This window comes from Onychomys torridus, chromosome 4 (genome assembly GCF_903995425.1).
Source record: "Onychomys torridus chromosome 4, mOncTor1.1, whole genome shotgun sequence".
Lineage (NCBI taxonomy): Eukaryota > Metazoa > Chordata > Mammalia > Rodentia > Cricetidae > Onychomys > Onychomys torridus.
In genome coordinates this window covers 140296706-140321631 of record NC_050446.1, presented here as the reverse complement: position 1 = coordinate 140321631, position 24926 = coordinate 140296706, and the positions used below count along the sequence as shown (strand labels likewise).

The 24926-nt window shown below is 46.6% G+C and overlaps 1 protein-coding gene across 2 annotated transcripts in view; it reads right to left on the bottom strand.

The window, feature by feature from the left end:
• Snta1 (syntrophin alpha 1) overlaps positions 1 to 24196 on the bottom strand; it is a 34180-nt gene extending 9984 nt beyond the window's left edge. For both annotated transcript variants that reach the window (XM_036185480.1, XM_036185481.1), the window contains exons 1-2: positions 23760 to 24196; positions 19844 to 20029 (exon numbers count right to left, since the gene is read on the bottom strand). In XM_036185480.1, coding sequence (XP_036041373.1) covers positions 19844 to 20029; positions 23760 to 24051 — 478 coding nt within the window. In that variant the 5' untranslated portion in view covers positions 24052 to 24196. The remainder of the gene's footprint in view (positions 1 to 19843; positions 20030 to 23759) is intronic.
• Positions 24197 to 24926: the final 730 nt, after the last annotated feature.

Below are 24926 nucleotides of genomic sequence, written 5' to 3'. Positions count from 1 at the left end.
GCAGAAGTTGGGTGGTGGTGGTACTCGCCTTTAATCCCAGCACTTGGGAGGCAGAGCTAGCCAGATCTCTGAGTTCAAGGCCACTTTAGAAACAGATAAACATGGTGACCCACACCTTTAATCCCAGAAACCCAACCTTTAATCCCAGGGAGTGGGGGCAGAAAGAGAAAGGTATATAAGGCATGAGGACCAGGAACTAAGTGAGTAAAGCATGTAGTTAGTTAAGCATTTAGTTGGTTAAGAGTTCAGGCTTTGGAGCAACACAGTTCAGCTGAGATTCATGTGGAGGAAGACTCAGAAGCTTCCAGCCTGAGGAAACAGGATCACCTGAGGAACTAGCAAGGTGACATAGCTGTGACTTGTTCTGCTTCTCTGATCTTCCAGCATTCACCCCAATAACTGGCCTCGGGTTTGATCTTATTAATAAGACTCTTTTAAGATTCATGCTACAGTTAAGAGCACTTGTTCTTGCAGAGGACATGGATTTGATTCCCAGCACCCACTTGGAAGCTCACCACTTCCTCAGGCACCAAGCATGCATGTGGTGCACAAACATACATTCAGGCAAAGCACACATATGAATAAAATAAAAAATAGAAATTTTATTTTGTTTGTTTTTGGTTTTGTTTTTTTAAGATAGGAATCCTCTGTGTAGCCCTGGCTGTTCTAGAACTCACTCTGTAGACCAGGCTGACCTAGAACTCAATCTGCCTGACTCTGCCTCCCAAGTGCTAGAATTAAAGGTGTGTACCACCACATCGGGACCCTAACAGAATTTTTGAAAATATTTATTTTTATTAGGACTAGAGAGATGGCTCAGTGGTTAAGAGATTGGGGAGGTATTGTGGCTCACACTATAATCCCTGGCTCACTTGAAAGAGTCTAAGGTAGTTGAATTGCCAAGAGTTCTAGGCTAACCTGAGCTTCAGAATTAGGTCCTATCTCAAATGACTGAACAGGAAAACAAAGTTAAGGAAGTTAATTTAGCTTTAGTTCAGGGGATCCATGCGACACTATAGTCTGGGTCTTACTCATGCCTTCGCCCTCACAGCCACAGGAGGGCTGCCATAGCTCAAGTCACCCATTCCTTATGTCACAAACTACAAAGCGAGGAGAGAGGAGACAAGCAGAAAAATGGCTGCTTCGTTGCACCTGTCTAACCGGTGCCTGTGGAGGCTGGAGGTGTTGGATTCCTTAGAGCTGAAGTTACAGGTGGTTGTGAGCCACTTTGTGTGGATGTGAGGAACCCAACTCCAGTCCCTTGAGGTCATTGTCCCCACCTGGCAAGAACACTGGAAGGGCAAGAACTTCATGTGACTTATCTATGTCCTCAGAATCCAGCAGGCTTCTTCTGTGCTACACGTTCAGCAAGTGAACATTTGTCAACTCTGAAGCCAAAGAAACTGTTAGTCACTGCTTGTCAGGCTGTCCCAGAACCAGATCATCTTTCTCCATTCCCACAGGAACATACTATAAATGAGAAGTGTTCTAGCTGGTGCCAGACACTCGGCTTGGATTTCACAGACCAAGTGGCCTCTCCCTGAATGAGGGTGGAAACCTGGAAGCCCCAGAGTTTGGCCATAAATAGCCCAGTTCCTCCCCACTCTGATTTCTGCCTGACTCATTTGAGCAGATAGGGAGGGACTGCCTACGGAGTATGGCTTCCAGAACTGGGGGCATGACCATGGCTGGTGGCCAGGATCATGGAATCTACAAGGATATAGGCCCAGCCAGAGTCTACATTCTCCCCAGCCAAGTCTCTGACCTAGCAACCTGGTAAAGCTCACACAGGAAGCTGAAGCTAATGAAGGAAGCCAGAGGTGAGCCCTGGCCCCAGAACACAGGAAGAGATTCCACTTAAGGCATTCACTAGATTCTACAATGGAGCAAGGCCATACCCCTGCCCACTTTAACTAAAGAGCACAGAGTCTCATGTGTCTTGCTGAGAGGAGTCACATTTGTTTTGGCTCAATGCAGAAATGTTCAGAATGCATCCCAGGGCTCAGTAAGTGCCTGTGACTAAATGTCCTGGCCTGGAATCTTGGAAAATCTGTTGGCTAGGCTCAACCTGTTCCCTGTCTGTTCAGAGTGGGTGGTTACTTCCCCTGTTGAAATTATACTATGGACTCATCTTTTTACTTATCTAAGGTCCCTATACTCTAACCCAGATGTCAATACTGTGAACAGAGGAACCCAATCTCATTTGCCAGGGTACACCCAGCTTCTACTACACCACTTGACATACACTAGGTAGCAAGAGAATAACAATAACCAAGTATGGTAATCATGCCTGTGATGCCAGCACTGATGGCTGAGGCATGAAGAGCAAGATCAAGAACCATGTAGGCCAAGCAAGAGTGTTTCACATGTTTAATCCCAGCACTCAGGAGGCAGAGGCAGGTGAATCTCTGAGTTCAAGGCCCACCTGGTCTACAGAGTGAGTTCAAAGACAGTGTATTCAGTGATACATGGAGAACCCCTGTCTCAAAAAATCAAAAAACAAAACAAAATAAAACCATGTAGGGACTGGAGGGATGGGTTCAGTGGTTAAGAGTACTTGCTGTTTTAGTCAAAGACCCAGGTTTGGTTCCCAGCACCCACATGGTGCCTCACAACTGTCCTCTACTCCAGCCCCTGGGGCTGCCCCTACCTTCTAAGGGTGCCAGGCACACACGTAACATACATACATGCAGACAACACATTCATACACATAGAGTGAAAACAAATGTCCCATTTGAAACTATTTGGACTACATGGGAATCCCTAGTATTGAACAACAAAGAACTGTTCTGTGATGTGGCTGAAGGCATTGCTCTTTGGTAGAGTGCCTACCTAGCACACTCAAGAGCCTGGGAGAAGGAAAGAAAGGGAGGAAGAAGGGAGGCGTGTGGGAAAGAATGGACACTTGTCGAAGGAATGAGCATCGAAAGGCCTGGAACGAGAACATACATGTGGTCTCTGGGGCTTGGTTTAACGTCCTTGTTTCATGACATAACCACTACGAGCCTTGATGTCCTTTTTTGTTTGTTTGTTCCTGAATCCATCTTTCCTTTTCTCCTTTCTCTTTCTTTTCTTCTTTTTCCCTTCCTTCCTCCCTTCCTTTCTTCCTTCCTTCCTTCCTTCCTTCCTTTCTTTCTTTCTTTCTCTCTTTCTTTCTTCCTTCCTTCTTTTGTGAATAAGGTCTCAAATGCCTGAGGACAACCTTGAACTCTTTTTTTTTTTTTTCAACAATGTCTTATTAGGCACCAGATTTTAAATGATCTTTTCAATTGCTTCACACACAGGCAAAACTATGTGTGGCATTTAACATATTTGAGCCTACCAACTGACTCACTACCTAAAGAAGGGAAAATTCCCCCCAACATGCTTAACCAGGAGATCACTTCATCTGCCGACCCCAAGAACATGGAGATGAATATGATAAACTGTTGCCCATCTGCACCTTCATTCACCACCATGTGATAACCCAGTTCAGGCCCAGATTCCCGCGCACATTCCTTGCCAACAATGATTAAATATCCTCGAAGACTTTCATCTTCTGCTACAGAAATCTGGGCTAGAGGTTGGGGATTTAGCTCAGTGGTAGAGCACTTGCCTAGCAAGCGCAAGGCCCTGGGTTTGGTCCTCAGCTCTGGAAAAAAAAAAAAAGAAAGGAAGGAAGGGAGGGAGGGAAGGGAGGGAGGGAGGGAGGGAGGGAGGGAGGAAGGAAGGAAGGAAGGAAGAAAGGAAGAAAGATAGAAAGAAAGGAAGGAAGGAAAGAAGGAAGGAAGGAAGACAGAAAGAAAGAAAGAAAGAAAGAAAGAAAGAAAGAAAGAAAGAAAGAAAGAAAGAAAGAAAGGAAGATAGATATCTGGGCTATAAGATTCTTGGGTATCACCAGAACGTGTTGGTGCTTGAGGAGAAATGTCATGAAAGAAAAGATGATCTTGGTGGGGATTTCTTTGCGATGATCTTGCTGAAGATTGTGTCACCACCAGGCTGGGCCACTTGAGTGTTGGCAATCTCTGTCAGCCATCAGAGCCCCTCAATGTCCTTCCTGGGCAGCGGCCACAGAGCAGGGAGCAACCTTTAACTCTTGATCCTGTCTCTACATCCCACGTGCTGGAATTACAGGTGTGCACAACCATTCACCTAGCTCTTTTCTGCTCTTTAAGGCAGGGTCTCATCACATGTGGTTCATACTGGCCATGAACTAGTTAGTAGTCCTTAGCCTTGCAAATGATGAGGTTTCAGGCATGTGTTACCGTCCCCAGTTAGTCCCTCATTTAAAAAAAAAAAATTAAGCCGGGCAGTGGTGGCACACGCCTATAATCCCAGCACTCAAGAGGCAGAGGCGGGTGGATCTCTGTGAGTTCGAGGCCAGCCTGGTCTACAGAGCTAGTCCAGGACAGAGAAACCCTGTCTCAAAAAACCAAACAAACAAACAAAAAATTAATAGGGGTTGGAGAGCTGGCTCAGTGGTTAAGAGCACTTGTTCTTGCAGAGGACATGGATTTGATTCCCAGCACCCACATGGAAACTCACCACTTCCTCAGGCACCAAGCATGCATGTGGTGCACAAACATACATGCAGGCAAAGCACACATATGAATAAAATAAAAAATAGAAATTTTATTTTGTTTGTTTTTGGTTTTGTTTTTTTAAGATAGGAATCCTCTGTGTAGCCCTGGCTGTTCTAGAACTCACTCTGTAGACCAGGCTGACCTAGAACTCAATCTGCCTGACTCTGCCTCCCAAGTGCTAGAATTAAAGGTGTGTACCACCACATCGGGACCCTAACAGAATTTTTGAAAATATTTATTTTTATTAGGACTGGAGAGATGGCTCAGTGGTTAAGAGCACTTGCTGCTCTTGAAGAGAACCCGGGTTCAGTTCCCAGCACCCACATGACAGCCCACAACCTTAAATAAGTCCAACTGTAGGAAACCCCACACCCTCTTCTGGCTGCTGAGGGTGGCCATAAAAATGCACTTACAGATACCGAAGCATTTAACTTTAAATGATTTTTATTTGTGTTACCTTTAAGAATGGGGTAGGAGGTATGTGCACCTAATTGTAGATGCCCTCAGGGGCTAAAGGCATTGGATCCCTTTAAAGCTGGAATTATAAGCAGTGTAAACTGCCAGTGTGGGTACTGAGAACCAATTTCAGGTCTTCTACAAGAGCTCGGAACTCGAGATCCTCCTGCCTCTGCCTCCTGAGTGCTGGGATTAAAGTCGGGGGCTACCACCCAGCTTGCAATACACATTCTTAACTGTTAAGTCGTCTCTTGGACCCCTATTTTTGACCCCAATGTTTTTATTATTTCATTCTTATTTAATGTGTGTGTACAAGTACATGCATGCACACTGTGTATGCATAGTGCACATGTGGAAGTCAGAGGATAACTTGTGGGGTTGGTTCTCCCCTTGAACCATGTGGGTCCCCAATCTTTGGGCCTAGCAGCAAGTGTCTACCTTTCGATCCATCTCTTCAGCCCTTAGTTCCTCATTTTTAAAATGGAACTAATATGCATCTGCCTCGCAGGATGATGAGGCCACTGTTTGCCTGACTGCCATAGAATAGGTCTTCAATAGAGGTGTGGTTACACTTCTTCTGCTGTTCTCGGCATAAGAGTGTAAGGGAGTGGGCACAGTGGTAATACCCAGATAAGTATTTGAGTCCAGGCCCTATCACTTGGTCTCTAACCTTGGTATCTCTCAAAGTCTCTCTGAGCCTGTCACTTTTCCTATTTAATGGGCACCAATATGATGGTTCTCTCAACATCCTCAACATGTGAGGATTCAAAGTCCTAAGGCTGATGGAATAGAGAAGGCTTGGGATTCCAATGCCTGCGAGGGATAACCTTTAAGGGCCTGCTGGCTTAGCAAGACTGGACTAAAAATAGTTTTTGGACTCCTGTATGCTGACTGACCAGCAGAGACCCCACACTACTACACCTTGGAGAATAAAATCTCATTTTACTTCACCTGTCTTACAGATGTGGAATGGAAGGGAGCATTTAGTGAGATTCTAAAGGCATATGAACCCTTTATTCTAACAGTAGTCCTCCTAGGAACAACACCCCAAGTATGTATTCACAGGTACATGAAAAAGCCATATCAGGGTTGTCTAGGGTACAAGAGCCTATGGACAACATGCATGTCCATGATGAACATCAACAGCACAAAACAAGATGTGATCTCCCTAACTGTCGGATGTCATTCTGTGCCCTGGTATCTGCATCCAGTCCTGGGTCAGGAGGAAACAGGAAATACTTGCTAGAAGAATGAATGAGCCAAGCATGGTAGAACTAACCTGTGACCATGCTAAAGAGGCCACACAAACAACAAGATGATGATTGAAGGCCCGTGAGATGACTCAGCAGGCAAAGGTGCTTGCTGTCAAGCCTGATCTCTGAGTATAATCTCTTGGGCCCACACACTAGAAGGAGGAAAGTGACTCCCACAAGTTGTCCTCTGACCTCCACACATGCACAGTGATACATTCACATAAACACCATACATGCACATTAACACACAAGATAAACAAGAGTGTAATCTAAAAATTAAGAAATGGGTATTAGTGGTTAAGGACATATACTATTTTGCAAGAGGACCTGAGTTCAATTCCCAGAAATTATGCTGGGTAGCTCACAACTAACTGCCTGTTAACTCCAGCTCCAGGGTTCAATGCCCCTGGCCTTTATGGGAACTTAAGACTCAGATGTACATACCCATAACTATACACATACATAATTAAAATTTTAATTAAGAAAAAGGAGACTAGCACATTTATTTAACATGGGCATGTCCCTAGGTACAAGATACCAAAGCATGCTAGGCACTTCACTGAATGCCTCCCCTGGGCCACTTTGTTGGATGCCCAATGCCACCCCTTTGAGTGAGGCACATGGTTAATGTCCTCAGACAAATGAGGACACTGAAGCTCAGGTGAGGTTACTCACCTGAAGTCACACTTGCCTAGTCTACATAGTGAGCTCCAGGTAAGTCAGAACTACAGAGTGAGACTCTTTCTCAAAAACAGATAGATAGATAGATAGATAGATAGATAGATAGATAGATAGATAGACTATGATAGACAGATAGATAGATAAAAAATCAACATAAATTTTGAGCTCAGATCTCTGAGAAGCAATGTTCTTAAATATTCCTACTGTGCTGGGCAGTGGTGGCGCACGCCTTTAGTCCCAGCACTTGGGAGGCAGAGGCAGGAGGATCTCTGTGAGTTCGAGGCCAGCCTGGTCTACAGAGAGAGATCCAGGACAGGCACCAAAACTACACAGAGAAACTCTGTCTCAAAAAAAAAAAACCAAATAAACTACTGCATAGCATATAACCTAGATGTGGCAAAATGTCTAGCACTAAAAAAATAAAATAAAATAAGTAAGCCAGATATAGTGACACATTTGGGAGGCTGAGGCAGGAGGATTGCTTAGACTAGCCAGGTATGGTCTACACAGAGATAACCAGGCTGCATAACAAGACCCCCATTTCAAAAAGTCATAAGTCCTTAACCTGTAAGCTCAGGCATATAAAGTCCCCTGATTTAAAGATATCAACAGAGGTTAACACTGGGGGGGGGGGGTGCTTTTTGTTTGGGTTTTGTTCTTATTGTTGTTGAAACATGGTCTCATGTAGCCCAGGCTGGCCTTGAACTCCCCCTCCTGCCTCCACCTCCCAAGGTCCTATGTATCTGGGCAAGTGCTCCACCACTGAGCCATACCTCAGCCAAGACTATGAGGCTGTTTCATTTTGAGGAGTATGCACTGCTTTTTGATTTTTAAAATACCAACTTTATTTTTCAAAATATACCACTGGGGCCTTGGAGAGGGTTCAGCAGGTAAAGATGCTTGCAGCCTAGCCTGACAATCTGATGTCCAAGCTGTCCTCTGACCTCCGCATGTACACCATGATGCAAAGGCATACTCACGCATGCACACACAAATGTATAAAGAAATAAATGTAAAAAGTCCATAATTAAGGCCCCTTTCAACACAGAAATCCTAGGTTTAGAGTTCTAAAATTTTAATTTTGTGTGACAGAAGCAGAGATGTGTGTTTGTATATGATTGCAGAGGTACATGAGTTATGGGACCCATGGGGAGCTTAGAGTCCAGTGTCTGGGTAGGTTATGGGGATTGAACTGAGGTCATGATATGTCATCTGATGAGCCCTATCATTTAGAATTTTTGTTTGTTTGTTTTGCTTTGGTTTTGGTTTTTGAAGACAGGGTTTCTCTATGTAACATAGTCCTGGCTGTCCTGTAACTTGCTTTGTAGAGCAGGCTGGACAGAGAGATCCACCTGCCTCTGCCTCCAGAGTGCTCCAGAGTGCTGGGATTAAGGGTGTGAGCCACCACTCCCAATAAAAAGAGCATTTATTGGTGTTAAGCACCAAGCCCAAGTCTCTCACATACTTTCAACTAATGTGAATGTAGATTAGCAAAAATGACAGGACAGGACAGGTGGTGGTGGTGGCGGCAGTGGCGCATGCCTGTAATCCCAGCACTCGGGAGGCAGAGCCAGGTGGATCTCTGTGAGTTAGAGGGCTGCCTGGGCTACCAAGTAAGTTCCAGGAAAGGTGCAAAGCTACACAGGGAAACCCTGTCTCGGAAAAAAAAAAAAAAAAAAAAAATGACAGGACCTAGAATAACCAAGAGACAAGCCCCTGGGCATTTTCTGTATTAGGTTCACTGAGGTGAGAAGTCCCACTCTAGATGTGGCTAATACCAACTCATGGGCTAGAAGCATAAAAAGAGGAGCTAGCTGAGTGCCAGCCTTCATCTTGGTCTGCCTAGGACCGCAGACACACTGTGGCCTGTCCCCTCGCTGCCAGATAAGCTGCACATCCTCAAGCTGCTCTCTGTGATTTTATCACAGCAATTAGAGGAGTGACTGAGAAGCCTAACTTCACCTATTCAGCGAAAGATTCGAGTTCTTTTGTAAAGGATAAACTAGACCTTAGAGAGCCTGTGCCTTGCAGTAGGGATATTTAAGAACATCAGCCAGACAGTGGTGGCGCACACCTATCATCCCAGCACTTGGGAGGCAGAGCCAGGCGGATCTCTGAGTTCGAGACCAGCCTGGTCTCCAAAGAGAGTTCCAGGGAAAGGCGAAAGGCTACACAGAGAAACCCTGTCTCAAAAAACAAAAACAAACAAACAAAAAAGAACATCAATCACTTCTAGCCAGGCAGTGGTGGCACACGCCTGTAATCCCAACACTCAGGAGGCAGAGGCAGGTGGACCTCTGTGAGTTCGAGTCCAGCCTGTTCTACAGAGCTAGTCCAGGACAGGCTCCAAAGCTACAGAGAAACCCTGTCTCGGGGGGGGGGGGGGGGGGGGGGGGGGGGGGGGGGGGGGAGAACATCACTTCTGAGAGGTCTGGGCTAAAATGTCGTCCTCATCATCATCCTTTTCCCTTCTCCTCCTCCTTCTTTCATGGGAAGAATCTCACTCTGTAGCCCTGGCTTGCCTGAACTCACGATTAGAACCAGGCAAGTGTGACCTTAGGCAAGCAACCTGCATCTGAAGACCCAGCAGGTTTTCTGTTTGTTTTGTTTGGGGAGGTGTTGGTGTTGGGCAGTAAGTACTGCCACTGTACTACTTCCCAGTCCTAGTGATTTTTATGAAATTCTATTTAGTGTGTGTTTATGTGTATGAACACACGTGTACAGAGGTCAAAGAACAACTTGCCGGAATCCGTTCTTTCCTCCAACATGTGGGTTCTGGAGACTGGACTCAAGTCATTAGGTTTGACAGCGAGTGCCTTTATGTGTTGAGCCATCTCATTGGCAATAGCCACAAGCATTTCAATTGAGTTCTACAAATCAGGCCAGGGTGGATTAGGCCAAGTTTTGTCTGTGGGGAGTCACATGATCCAAAGTTATGTGTGTGCGGCCAAAAAAATGTCTCCTTGAGAACAATGGTCAGAACAACAGGTCTTTGCATTCGTGGGGGATCCACCCAGGGGTTCCATTTATGTCTGTTCCAGGCACAGAAGTCCCTCTGACACCTAAGGGGCACAGAACACTCAGCTCAGCTGAATAGGTAACCCCAAATTAACTACATCCTCTTCGAAACCATTAACACATGCAGCCAAATCACATGGGACACATAGGAAGTGTCTATCTCCCAGAAGAAAAGCCAGAGTTGGCTGGCCTCAGAGTTCCAAGGACCCAGAACAGAGGAGCCCAAATTTCACAGGCCAGAATGAGCCTGGAGACCTTCTTAAAGATTTAGGAATGACAGCTGCAATCATGAATATTAGCGGGAAAGTAAAAAAGGTCAGAAGCATACCCTGCTGATCCATCTTCAAACACTTTCAAGATCCAAGCTGTACAGAGCTCAGTGCCAGCCCTCGAGGGGGCTGAAGGGCTCAGAATACAATGGCTTCTGCTCTCAGAGAGCTTCTAGATTGGAGGAAAAGCTCAGTGATAGTGTTTGCCAGTCATACATGGGGCCCTGAGGTTTGTTTTTCTTTGTTTGTTTTCAAGATACAGTTTCTCTGTGTATACCTGGCCCTGAGGCCCTGTGTTAGATTCCCAGCACTGGGGGAAGGGGGGAGCTTCTATACTAGATGCTTGAAATGTACTATCTCATCTTGATGAATGGGCTAGCCTCTGCTTTACATGCATTATTCTATTTGCTTGTTTGTTTCGGGGAGGGTTCCAGACAAGGTTTCTCTGTATAGCCCTGGCTGTCCTAGAACTTGCTCTGTGGACTAGGCTAACCTCAAACTCAGAGATCTGCCTGCCTTTATAGACCCTCCCACCCACCACCACCCACCCCCTCAAGTCCTGGATTAAAGACGTTTGCTGCCACCACCATCCAGCCTACATGCATTATTCCTTAATCTTGGGGGCAGGGGGAGAAGCATGGCAGAGAGTATCATCCAAGACTGAGGCAATATTGGCCTCTGTAACCAGTTAAAATCAGTTCAGTAGGAGTGAGAATCTTCTTAAGAAACGTTACTTATTCTCAGAGCTTGAGAGATGCTCGGTGGTTAGGAAAGCTTCCCGCTCTTGCAGATGGCTGCAGTTCAGTTTCCAGCACCCACACCAGGCGGCTCACGCTACAGAAGAGGGGGCCACCCTTCTTCTAGCCTCCAAAGGCAATGCACTCACATGCGTATACACATTAATTAAAAATAATAGCAATTCCTGATATTCTAGGCTTTTATCATGAACATTTTATTTACATGCTAATATATACTTGTATCTTTTTTATTTTCCTTTTCTTTTTTTTCTTTCTTTCTTTTTTTTTTTTTTTTTTTTTTGTTGTTGTTGTTGTTGATTTTTGGTTTTTGGTTTTTTCGAGATAGGGTTTCTCTGTGTAACTTTTCCTGGAACTCACCCAGGCTGGCCTCGAACTCACAAAGATCCACCTGCCTCTGCCTCCCAAGTGCTGGGATCAAAGGCGTACACCATCACTGCCCAGCTAGATTCAGAGCCTTCTAGTCCAGGATGGCCTGAAACTCATAGCAATTCTTCTGCCTTGGCCTTTTGAGTGCTCAGGATTAAAAGCATGTGTCACCATGCCCAGCCTTTAACTTTTTCTTCTTTTTGTTTTCTTACTTTAAAAAAAAAAAAAAAAAAAGATAATTTTATTTTCATTTATGTCTGTCTGGGTGAATGTATGTCACGGTGTGCTAGCACTCATAATGGCCAGAAGAGGGTGTCAGATCCCCTGGAGCTTGATTCACAGGCAGCTGTGAGGCACCCCATGTGGGTATTTGGATTGGAACTCAAGTTCTCTGAGCAGTAAGCACACTTAACCACCAGCAATCTCACGAGTTCTTCCCACTCTAATTTTTAACATTTCTCTACATTTTATTTGCAAAAACTAATAAATAAAATGACTGTGTGCATTGCAAGTAGGAGAAAGTTTCTAGTAGAGTAAGTCAAAGTGGTAAGAGATCTACCTGACAGCAAACTTTTCTATTGTGTAGGAGAGGAACTCTTTCATCACTTAGGCTCTCCAATGCGAACTATCTTTTTGTTTTTATTCTTCTAGTCTCTAAACTTAAACATTTCAGAAGCAGCTGGGCGGTGATGGCAGATCTCTTAGGCAGACAGATCTCTGTGAGTTCAAGACCAGCCTGGTCTACAGACTGAGTTCTAGGACAGCCAAGGCTTAACAGAGAAACCCTGTCTCAAAAACCAAAACAAGCCAGGCAGTGGTGGCACACACACCTTTAATCCCAGGACTCAGGAGGTAGGTGCAGGCAGATCTCCGTGAGTCTGAGGCCAGCCTGGTCTACAGAGTGAGTTCCAGGACAGCTCCAAAGCTACACAGAGAAATCCTGTCTCAAAAAAAAAAAAAATGTTTTTTTTTAATTTCAGAAGCATATCAACTCTCTATTTCTTTGAGAATCTCATGCATGGGTACACTGTATTTATATCAATGCTACCCCTCCAAGTCTTCTCATGTCCCCTTCCACTACATCCCTTTCTCAAACACATGTCCTCCTCTTCTATAGTGATTATTGTTTATACCCAAATATACACATTTCTCCACAAATGCCCCCTATCAGGAGGACCATCCCTAAAGAAAACAAACTCTCTCCTTCAGTAGCCATTAACTAACTACCTGTAGCTCTTCAGTGGGGGTGAGGACTTCTGATTGTTTCCCCATCCATGTTGGCATGTCAGCTTGCTGTGCTCTTGTGCAGGCAACCATATTATTGAGAATTCATGGTTACAACATCCCTATTATGTCCAGAAGTCTCTACCTCATAGCAATTCCCATGGTCCTCTGGCTCCTACAATCTTTCCACCCTGTTTCTCTATTTCCTTTAGCCTTGGGCATAAAGGCTATGTTACATGTATCGCATTTGAGGCTGGGCACACCAACATGACTTATTCTCTTAACCTTGACCAGCTATGGTTCTCTAAAATAGCCCCTGACCACTGCAAAGGGAAGTTCCTTTGATAAGCAATAAGAGCTGCACTTAGGAAGCACACAAATGCAGCATCCCTTCTTTTTCCTTTCTTTCTTTTGGGAGTAGGATGGGGGTTTATTTATGTAAGTCTCTGACTGTCCTGGAACTGGCTGTCCTGGAGACCAGACTGGCCTTGAACTCAGAGATCCACCTGCCTCTGCCTCCCAAGTGCTGGGATTTAAAGACACAAGCCACAGGAGGAAGGAGGACAGGGGAATCTGTGGCTGATATGTAAAATTAAATTAAATTATAAAATAAAATAAAGACACAAGCCTGCGGAGGGGGTGCATGCCTTTAGTCCCAGCACTCAAGAAGAAGAGGTAGGTGGATCTTTGTGAGTTCAAGGCCAGTTTGGTCTCCAGAGTGAGTTCCAAGACAGCCAGGGATACACAGAGAAACCTGTTTTGAAAAACCAGAAAATAGACAGGGTCTCGCTGTGCTGCCCAAGATGTCTCTGAATGCCTGGGCTCAAGATATCCTTTTGTTCAGTCTCATGAGTACCTCAGATTACAGGTTTGTTCCATCCTGGCCATCTTTTTGTTTATATCTTTAAAAACCATAATCTCAGCCAGGCGGTGGTGACACACACCTTTGATCCCAGCACTAGGGAGGCAGAGGCAGACAGATCTCCATGAGTTCGAGACCAGCCTGGCCTCCAGAGTGAGTTCCAGGACAGCCAAGGCTTCAGAGAGAAAAACCCTATCTCAAAAACAAAACAAAACAAAACAAAAACCACAATCTCTGTATGACATGAAACTTTCCCACTTTGAATAAAGCACTTAGACTTACTTTATGAATTTTTACTGGGCCTTAGTATTTTTTTATGCATATACACCTACATGACAGAAGAGGGCATCGGCTTCCATTACAGATGGTTGTGACCACCATGTGGGAATTGAACTCAGGTCCTCTGGGGGAGCAGCCAGTGCTCTTAACTGCTGAGCCATCTCTCCAGCCTCCGTGCCTTAGTATTATTTGTCAATGCATGACAGATTCACTACTGTCACGGTCAGTATGTTCAGCCAAATTGGAAAAAGAATGTAAGAAAGAAGGGCATTTTCCTTGTAGGTATCCCTCCTGCTTCTCCCTGGCCTGGTCTCCAAGGGGCCAGGCTGGTCCTGGCATGAGATCTGCACACACAATGAGCCGCTCTAAGCAGCAGACAGAGGCATGTTGGCTTACACCCAGGCCCTAGTCACAAGCATATCCCTGTGGCTGAAAACAGGCTCAGAAGATTTGTGCGGATCCCTGACTTAGCAGGAAAAAAGTTCTAGGAGGCATGCTGGGGTGGGCAGAAAAGCCCTCACCCCAGGCCAGGGAAGGAGGACTATGAGAAACACCTAGAATTCACTGATGACACCTGTCCTTACTGGACATTCTCAGGGATGCTACAGCCACCAAGCTGCCTTGCCAAGTTCACATCCAAATGACAGGCCAGCCTTCCATGGCTCTTCCAAGTAGCCTTAGGAGTAGGTTGGGGAATTGGAAAGTCGAGAACAATGTAGCCAGTGACTGACAGGGCTCTCAGGGAACCTAGGCCCTGGCAAGCTCCTAAGAGCCCTGGTTCCAAATAGGGAAAAATGAGTGCCCAACCCATACAAACGCCTCAGAGTCTCAAGGAACAAGTACAACCCAGCATCCTTCTGTCCTCCAGGCTTTTCCAATCACTCCTGCAGTACAGACTTGAACCCAGTTCCTCACCCGACCTCCCCACCCCACCCCCACTCCCGCCATATCAGCCTGTGGTGCCATCTTGAAGAAAACTCCCCCTTTCCATGAGGCAGTTGGCCAAGAGACCAGGTCAAAAGAGACTCAGGCCTGGGAATAGAGCTCAATGGTAGCTAATCTGCCTAGTTCAGCTAGCCTTAAGTTCAGCTCCGGCACTTCCACCACCACCATAACACAACAGGGAGCTGGGAGAGAGAGGGAGAGGAAATGAGGATTCCAGTAAGAAAAATTGGAAAGCAGAACATAGTGATTAAGACATATTATCTGCCGGGCGGTGGTGGCACATGCTTTTAATCCCAGCACTCGGGAGGCAGAGCCAGGCAGATCTCTGTGAGTTCAAGGCCAGCGTGGGCTATACAGAGAAACCCTACCTAAAAAAAAAAAAAAAAAAAAAAAAAACAGCCGGGCAGTGTTGGCATACACCTGTGATCCTGGCACTCGGGAGGCAGAGGCAGGTGGATCTCTGTGAGTTCGAGACCAGCCTAGACTACAGAACTAGTCCAGGACAGGCTCCAAAGCTACAGAGAAACCCTGTCTCGAAAATTTAAAAAAAAAAAAAAATTAAAAAAAAAAAAAAAAAAAAAAACAGCCAGTCAGGAGGCTTGAGGGGCTGGAGTGAGCTCTGGCAATTTAAAGCTCATAGTGCTCTTCCAGAAGACCCAAGTTCAGTTCCAAGTACCATCATGGGATGGTAACTCCAGCTCTAGGGAATCTGACACCTCTGGCATCCAAGGTCATCTGCACTCACATACACAAACCCATATACAGACATACACATAGTTAAAAATAATAAATATAATTTTTTAAAAGAACCCAGGCATGCTGATACAGCCTGTAATCTCCACATTCAAGACTTGAAGGCAGGAGAATTAGAAGTTCAAAGTCAGCCTGGGCTACTTGAAACTACATCAAATAACCAACACATAAAATGAAGGTGCTGGGGGAGATGTTTCACATACCTTATTTGTTAGTTTTCTTTTTTTTTTTTTTTTGTTTTTGAGACAGAGTCTCACTATGTAGGCCTTAGCTGATCTGGAACTATGTATACCAGGTTTTCCCTCAAACTCATAGAGATCTGCCTTTACCTCTGAGTGCTGGGATTAAAGATATATACCACTATACCCAACGGTTATTATTCTTTTAATAAGAAGTGTGAATCCCAGCACTCGAGAGGCAGAGCCAGGTGGATCTCTGTGAGTTTGAGGCCAGCCTTGTCTACAAAGCAAGTTCCAGGACAGGCGCAAAACTACACAGAGAAACCCTGTCTTGGGGGGGAAAAAAAGTGTGTCTATGTGTCTTTATCTGTATGTAGCACATGTGTGAGGTTGTCTATGGAGGCCAGAAAAGGGCATCGGATCCCTGGAGCTAGAGTTATAGGCAGTTGTGAACCACTGACCTGGAGGCTGGGGACTGAACTCAGGTCCTCTAAAAGAGCAACAGATACTCCTAACCACTGACCTGTCTCGTAGCTCCCTCCTTACCTTCTCTTACTGGACCCAGGCTGTCCTAGCCACGGATGACCTTGAAGTTCTGATCCTCCTGGTTCCACCTCCCATCAAATCATTCATCCTTCTCAGGATGATGTGTGTGCTACAGACAAACTGCTCTCATCCTAAAGATGAGGGCAGAGGTTAGGAACATAGCTCCAGTAGAATTCCCACCTATAGACTAAGATTTCAAACAGCAATCCAGGTGCAGTGGCATATGCCTTCAATCCCAGCACTCGGGAGCAAGAAGCAGGCAGATTTCTGTGAGTTCAAAGCCAACCTACTCTACATATCAAGTTCCAGGACAGTCGGAGCTATATAGAGAGACCCTGTCTCAAAATGAACAAACAAAAGGCTTCAAACAGCAGAGACTAAAGAAGCTTTTACATCACCTGTAATGAGATCCATCTGGATGTGAGCAGTCCCAGGTGCATGTTTCCACTATCATAAACCCAGTCATATCTTCCTGCCATATTTTACCTTACCCCTTCAAACCATAAGCTTAATATAAATCCTACCTCCTTTTAAAAATAAAATGTAACGTTTCAATTAATGTCAATTACTTTAAATCACATCACTGGCTATAAACATCAAAATAATAAGATGTCTGAAGTGGAAAGTCTCTCTCATACCCATAACATGTAGGATCCTATTTGTTGATTGTGCTGTTAAAGTATGATTGATAGGGGCTAGGGATATATCTCACTGGAGGAATGCTGCCTGGCAGGCCAGAGGCCCTGGCAATGTGACTTTTTTCTTTTTATTAGGTTTATTCATTTTTTTTAGATTTTTTTATATTCTTTTTTTCTCCTCTTTTAATTTAATATATTTGTGTTTTAATTTTACACATCAGCCATGGGGTCCCATGTCCTCCCCCCTCCTGCCCCCACCTCCACCTTCCCCCCCAGCCCCTCCCCTCCATTCCCATCTCCTCCAGGGCCAAGACTCCCCTGGGGATTCAATTCAGCCTGGTGGATTCAGTACAGGCAGGTCCAGTCCCCTCCTTCCAGGCTGAGCAAAGTGTCCCTGTGTAAGCCCAAGGTTCCAAACAGCCAGCTCATGCACTAAGGACAGGTCCCGGTCCCACAGACTGGGTGCCTCCCAAACAGTTCAAGCTATTCAATTGTCTCACTTATCCTGCGGGCCTGATCTAGCTGGGGGCTCCACAGCCTTTGGTTCATAATTCATGCACTTCCATTAGTTTGGCTATTTGTCCCTGTGCTTTTCCAATCTTGGATTCAACAATTCACACTCTTACAGTCCCTCCTCTTTCTCGACAATTGGACTCCTGGAGTTCCACCTGGGGCCCGGCCTAGAAAATGGGACCCTAGGAAAGACACAGGGATCTCCCAATGACAGAGAAATGGATGAAATCTACATGAACAACCTGGACAACAGTGGGAGTAATGAAGGGCAAGGTTCGAGGGAAAGAAAGCTTAGGGGAGCAGGAGATCCCAGCTGGATCAAGAACAGAAAGGGAGAACGAGGAATAACAGACCATGATAAATGAAGACCACATGAGAACAGGAAGAGGCAGAGTGCTGGAGTGCTTAAATCCACAATGATACATCCTTAGTAGACTGCTGGCAATGGTCAAGAGAAAGCCTGATCTGACCTAGTCTGGTGATCAGATGGCCAAACACCCTAATGGTCGTGCTGGAACTCTCATCCAATAACAGATGGAAATGGATGCAGAGATCTTCGGCCAGGCCCCAGGTGGAGCTCTAGATTTATTTATTTATTTATTATGTATACAATGTTCTGCCTGCATGAACACCTGCAGGCCTGAAGAGGGCACCAGATCTCATTCCAGATGGTTGTGAGCCACCATGTGGTTGCTGGGAATTGAACTCAGGACCTCTGGAAGAACAGCCAGTGCTCTCAACCTCTGAGCCATCTCTCCAGCTTCATTTTTTTTTTTAACATGTATTTTTCCTGTATGTAGATATGTGCCCCACTTGCATGCCTGGTGCCCCCAGAGGTCAGAAGCAGGTGTTGGATCCCCTGGAACTGGAGTTTCAGATGGCTGTGAGCCACCACGTGGGTGCTGCGAACCAAACTCAGCCCTCTAGAAGAGGATTAAGAGTTCTTAACTGCTGAACCATCTCTCCATCCCAACTTTTTTTTTTCTTGAGACAGGGTTTCGTTATGTATCTCGAGCTGACCTGGAACTCCCTATGTAGACCAGGCTAGCCTTGAACTCACAAAGTCTTCCTGCCTCTGTGTCCTGAGTGCTGGGGTTAGAATACAAGGATTCGCCGGGCGGTGGTGTTGCACGCCTGTAATCCCAGCACTCGGGAGGCAGAGGCAGGTGGATCTCTGTGAGTCGAGGCCAGCCTGGTCTACAGAGCTAGTCCAAGACAGGCTCCAAAATCTACAGAGAAACCAAAAAAAAAAAAAAAAAAAAAAAAGAATACCAGGATTCACTGCCTCTGACCTGGCCTTGATTATATTATACATATAACTGATTGGTATACTTAGCTTTTAAGGACTAACATTCTAGATTGAGAAACAAAACTACTATGTACAATGAAATAAATTAAATGTATTATTTATTTCATTATAATGAACTAGTTATAGCTATGCCTAAAATATCAAATAAAATAAAACTAAGTGGGAGCTAAGGTCTTGGGCCACAACAATGGCAAAGGTGAGGGTCTGGAGCAATAGCTCAGTAGTAAAGAGTGGATCATTGAGGACCAAGGTACTATACACATACATAGTGCACAGACACACAGGCAGGCAAAATACCCATTCACATAAGATAAAAATAAATTTTTTAAAGTGGCAAAGGTCGCTCAGGGTCCCAAAGCCTCTTTACTTCTATAGAGTCTTGGAGACCCTTTGGGGAAACTTGGCAGGATTTGAGTCTGGGACTGAGCTCAGCAGCTCAGCTAGCCATGGCATTGTGCATCAGCCCCCACCATCTCTGGGTTCCTATTCTGGGCAAGAAGCCAAAGACACATTCTTCAGGCCCCCACAGGCGTTTGGAGCTGACAGAGAGGAGTTTGAGGAAAGGGCTGAGCAAAGCAGAAACCTCCTGAGAGTGTCAAAAGGCAGATAACAAATAACCACACCACAGGGCTATTCAACAATGGAGCGAATGAGACCCAGGGAAAGTGACTGTCTCCAAGACCACACATGGACGGCTTGTGGAGGGAGCCACCCAAGCAAGATTCTCCTCAAGACACTTCTCCGCTCCTCACTGGATGTGATGGGTCACTATATAGTGGACAAATCTCAGGACTTGAGGGCCTCTGGATGATAAAAGAGCCTGGAATTAAAAGCTCCAGCAGCCCTTCAGCAAAGAATCCAGTTGTCTTTTCCCAGTGGCCACTCTTCCCCGCCCTTAGCCACCCAATGGGTGACAAATCCTGTTCTCAGCCCAGAGAGCCAGGAGCTACGTTCTCATTTAAGAGGAAATTGAAGTTCTTAGAAATGAGGCAATTTGCCCAAGACCACACTACTAATGAATGAGAGACAAGAAATACAAACCAGACCTACTTAGCTCTGTGCCTTCTCTCCTTCCAGCGGCCCAAGATGACCCCAGGTGGGTCCTGATTCTATTTTCATGCCCACATCCCATCCCTCAAGGCCAGGCTGGAGCTACTTGAGGTCTGGAGGAAGCAGGAAAGAAGTTAAAAAGAGCCCTTCCCAGCCCTCTGGCTCTGTGCCCTGGTACTCACCCTCCAGCACCACCTCCTTGCCTGTCTTCTTGAGGGCCTGTACTGCTTCATCATGGGTGGCAGAGGACAGATCTTCACCATTCACAGACAGGATGGCATCCCCAACAAAGAGGGCCTCTGTCTGGTCTGCTGCCAGCCCCTTGAAGATCTTGGAAATGAGAATAGGCATCTTGTTCTCCCGGCCCCCTGCACAGGCAGAAGGAAGAGGAAACTGAGGCAGGTGTTTCAACACATGGGAAATTTATCAAGGTGAAATTGCTTCTGACTCTCTGCTGGGAAAAGGGAAATGGGCAAATAATGAGAAGTAAAGGGAGGAAACTTAGAAGTCTGACACACAGCCAGGCTTGGTGACATGCAGCTATAATCCCAGCATTCAGGAGGCTTAGGCAGGAATAGATTGCCTTAAGTGCACAGCCACCCAGAGATACAGCAAGACAGGCTAATCATATATTTTCTAAATCCATAATGCTATAGTTTGGCTCCTGGATGTCTTGTTTGAATGTTTTGTTGGTTCACTGCTTTACTGATTTTTTTCAATGTTTTGGATTTTAAGCAATTTCCCGAAGTATGAAAATTTACTGATAACCCCCAATCTGGAGTTCAGGGAAAAGTAGTGGTTGCTGTGGCCTGAAGGACCTCTTCTGCAATCATCAAGTTTTAGAATCCAGAGCTGGGTGTGGTACAGAATTTTATCCCAGCACTTGGGAAGAGGTGAGGAAGTGGGAGGAGAGAGAGACCAGGGGTTCAATCATCCTCAGCTATGTAGGAAGGGAGTTTGAGGCCAGCCTGCGGTAGATAAATAAGACCATCTCAAAAATAAATTAATTAATTAAATGGGTTTTACTAACCACGATTCACACTGGAAAGGAAGGACTTAAGTTTTAGAAATTTCCAAAGTGTATCTGAAATTCACCTCTGATACAAGAAAATAATACATTTTACTGGACTACTTTATTGTTTCCAAATCTCAAATCCATTTTAAAGAATTTGATACGTATTTACTTTGTGTCTGTATGCATGTATACAAATCCACGTGTGCCATTTGTGGGGTCAGAGAACAACTTGCAGGAGTTGGTTCTCCCTCCACCATCTGGGGCCTGGAAATCAATCCAGTCATCAGTCTTCACAGCAGTCACCTTTACCCTCTGAGCCAACAGTTCCCAATCTGTGGATCGCAACACCTTCTGGGGGTCAAATGACCCTTTCACAGGGGTCATATCAGATACCCTTATATCAGATATTTACATCATGATTCATAACAGTAGCAAAATTACAGTTATGAAGTAGCAACGGGAATAAGTTTACAGTTGGGGGCACCACGACATGAGGAACTGCGTTAAAAGGTCAAAGCATCAGGAAGGTTGAGAACCACTGCTTCTGAGCCATCTCACCAGCCCTCAAATGTCTTTTGCTTATTTTGTTTGTGGTTTTGTTTGTTTGAGAAAGGATCTCACTTTATGCAGCCCTGACTGGCCTGGAACTCACTATGTCTAACAGGCTAGTCTGAAACTCAGAGAGATCCACCTGCCTCTGCCTCTGGATTGCTAAGATTAAAGGCGTGTGTCACACCGCCCAGAACAAATGTCTTTTTAAAATAAATAGTCACCGAGGCTGGGCATGGTGGTACGTACTTGTGATCCCAACACCGAGATGGCAGAGGATAAGGGACTACTGCCAATTCAAGACCAACCTGTTCCACATATGAAGTGTCAGGACAGCATGGGCTACATAGCAAAACAGTATCCAAAAAAGGAAAATCAATGCTCAGCCCTATGCAGACTCAAGTCGGACCCTCAGATATCACATTCCTGGCCCATCCTCAAAGTACTGAAGATGAAAAACTAGTGGCACCGAGCAAGAGGTCATTGTTTCAAGGTTACATAAGTCAGTGACATCTGAGCCTAGATAGAACACCTCTCCCAACCCCCACCCAGGCCCCACAGTTGCTCATGGCTGCCCAAGGCTTGAGGCCTAGTAGAGGAAGGTGTTTCTATTTATATCTAGCCTCCTCACCTAAAAGTAAGGACTTCCATTCCATTTGAAGCTATGACCATTCCCAGCTGCCTTGGACTCAGCTGGACCCCAGAAGGGAAGTTACCATGGCAACAGGAGCCCAGTCTTCAATCCAGGAGGAACTGGATGAAACTGCTACTTTCCCTAAAGTCCCATAAAAAATACCCTTCCAATCACCTGGAAGTGCAGATTTGGGTAGTGTCTCTGTACCTTGACAAGACCTTGCTCCTCTGAGAGTCTGTCTGTCTGTCTGAAAAGTGGAACTCTATAGGAACTCTAAGTTCTTTCCTGCTCTAACACACTGAGTGTATTTTTTTTCTATTGCTCTGTTTCCCTAGTCTATACTAGAGTTTGGGATTAAAGCTGGTGCCCACTTCCTGTTTTCCTGTTCCCCCTTTAGACTCTTGGGGTTAACTGCCCAGGAATTTACCCTTCCCTAGAAAGAACTGACTCCCTGGGCAGTCTTTATGGCAATGGAGGCTCTATAGTTAAGATTTAAATGCTGGTTCTGCTGTTCACTGACTGATCCTGGGAAAATCATTTCTCCCTTTTGAGTCTCAGTTTCTTCACCTGTAAAATGGAGATTAAACTCAACGCCTTTCACCACTGATGGTCAAGATGAAATAAACCTTGAGCTAAGTATAATGGACACAACATCTCCTAGCACACAGTGGCATTCACCACCATGCCCACTTCCTAGCCTGGGCCAAAGTCTAGACAAGGTATCAGTGAACGCAGCCAGCTCCCAGGACGCTGGGGAATATATGGACACATTCAATTTTTTTTTAAAAAGGCTGACAATCTGTTGAGGGCTGAAACCAATAGGCAGACGGGCAGGAATGAACCCAGCAGCTGGGGACGCACATGGATTTTAAACACCACGGTTAGTTGTTTTTGAGAGTCCCTCCTGGCCCCTTTTCCTCTCACCACGTGTTGGCAAGCCCTGCTCTCAGAAACATCCTCATCATATAGTTACCAAAACAGATCCAGACACAGGAAGTGACTTGCCCAAGTTCAAACAGAGATTTAGAATTCCAGTTGCAGCCTACATGAGCTGGGGAAGTAGTCAGTTGGTAAAGTGCTTGCCTAACATGTCTAAAGCTCTTGATCCTCAGCACAACATAAACCTATTTTAGCAGCACACACCAGTAATCCCAGCACTCTGGGATTACTTCAGGGTTACCCTTTGCTACATAGTGACTATGAGGCCAGCCTGGGATACATGGGACCCTGCCAAACAGCTGTCAGTCTTGGAGACTAAGAACTACCAGGAAAGAATGGCGGCAACTCTGGGTTCAGCCTCTCCCCACCTGTCCATGGTACTAATGGGCAGATGAGGAGGACTCAAACCCAGCCATCGGGACTCCCAGCCCAGGCGTACAACCTTCTGGAGCCCAAGATGTCTAGGTTGTTACTGGCCCCTTCTCTGGGACCATGCTAGTGACTTCATCCACACTGAGCTCCTACACTCCAGGCCTTCACCTGTGCACCTAGGTTGCGTCTCAGGATCCTCCCCTTCTTGTCCTAAGTAGTGTCCCAGGCCCCTATCTCCTTTCGCCCGTCTGCCTTCCTGAGGATCCTCATGACCTGATACCCATAGCTACCATTCTGCTCCAACACAGAACTACGAACCCATGTCCTTGGTGTGCCCACACACTTCCATACTTGTGTCTTCAGAGACCCCTGTAAGACCTCCAACTCCCCAAGCCCCTTCCGACCTTGGTGCTCCTCCTCCCTCACCTCGTTCCTTTCCTCCCCTCAATCTCTGCTCCACCTCAGACAGAAAGAAGGCTTTTGGCTATCTAATACCCCCGCGCCGTGCTCTGCCAGGCCCCGTGACCCCTGAGCGCTTCGCAGCGGCACCGACACCACGACCTCACGCCCTCAAGCGCCCCGCACCTACCCTTGATGCTGATGCCCAGCCCGCCGGCGTCGGCCTTGCGCACCGTCACGCGGCGCCGCTGGAGCAGCAGCGCCTCTGACAGCTGCGGGGGCGCAGTGCCTGGCTCAGCGGCGCCGTTGAACTGCGCGGGCTCGGGCTCCGGGCCGGGCTCGCCGTCGGCGGGGCTCACGGTCAGCGCGTCCTCCGCCAGAGTGAGCAACACCCGCTGCCACCGCTCGCCTCCTGCCCCGGAGCCCGCCCCGGCGCGCAGTTCCAGCAGCCCGGTGCGCGGAGCGCGCCTGCCTGACGCCATCTTCGCCTCGAAGTCCCAGTCCGCTGCGCTCGCCCGGTCCCACAGTACCCGGCCGGCTCCGACCCAGCGCCCAGGGCAGAGGGCGGCAGGGCTGCTGAGCCAGCGGCCACCCTACCCCGGGCCTCGGGGGGCGGAGCTTCGGAGGACAGGCTGTCGGGGGCGGGGCTAACGGGGGCGGGGCCCCGGGAGAGACTGAGGAGAAGCTGCTGGGTAACCTAAGGATGCTCTGCCGACCGCTTAGGAGTGGGTCAGAACCGCGTCGCCGAGAGGCCACAAAGTTAGAGGAGGAGGTTGAGGGTGTGGGGTGCTCGACGGGGACATAAAGGGACCGGATTCTGTGGATGGGGCAACCCAAGGATCGGGTTCGGTGCGCCGTCGAGGACTGGACCGTAGCTCGTGGAGGCAGAAGGACAAGAAAAAGAATCAAGGATCCCTGGGCGAGACTTTGGGCGTTGGGACAGGGCTGCGTGTGGCGGGGAGCTAGGCTCCAGGGACTATGCAGACAGAGTTAAGTGGTAAGCGAGCTAAGGAAGGACATGGTTTCCCACGTTTTGTGTGCCACGGGGAGAGGGTCCCAGAGGCGGTCTGTGGGCGTGATTCAGCTTGGGGACGCAGCCTCTAAAGGGGTAGGCCTGCCCATCAGGAATAGAAATGCTACTCCTTTGAGGGCTTTGGTCCCAGCACTTGCAAGTAGAGGCAGGAGGATCTGTAAGTTTGAGGCCAGCCTGGGCTACATGAGACCCTGCCTTAAAAGAATACAAAATAAAACAACATAAGGGGCTGAAGATATGGAAGGCTCAGCGGCTAAGAGCATGCACTGCTTTTAGAAAACCTGAATAAAGTTCATAGCATCCATGTTAGGCAGCACACAACCA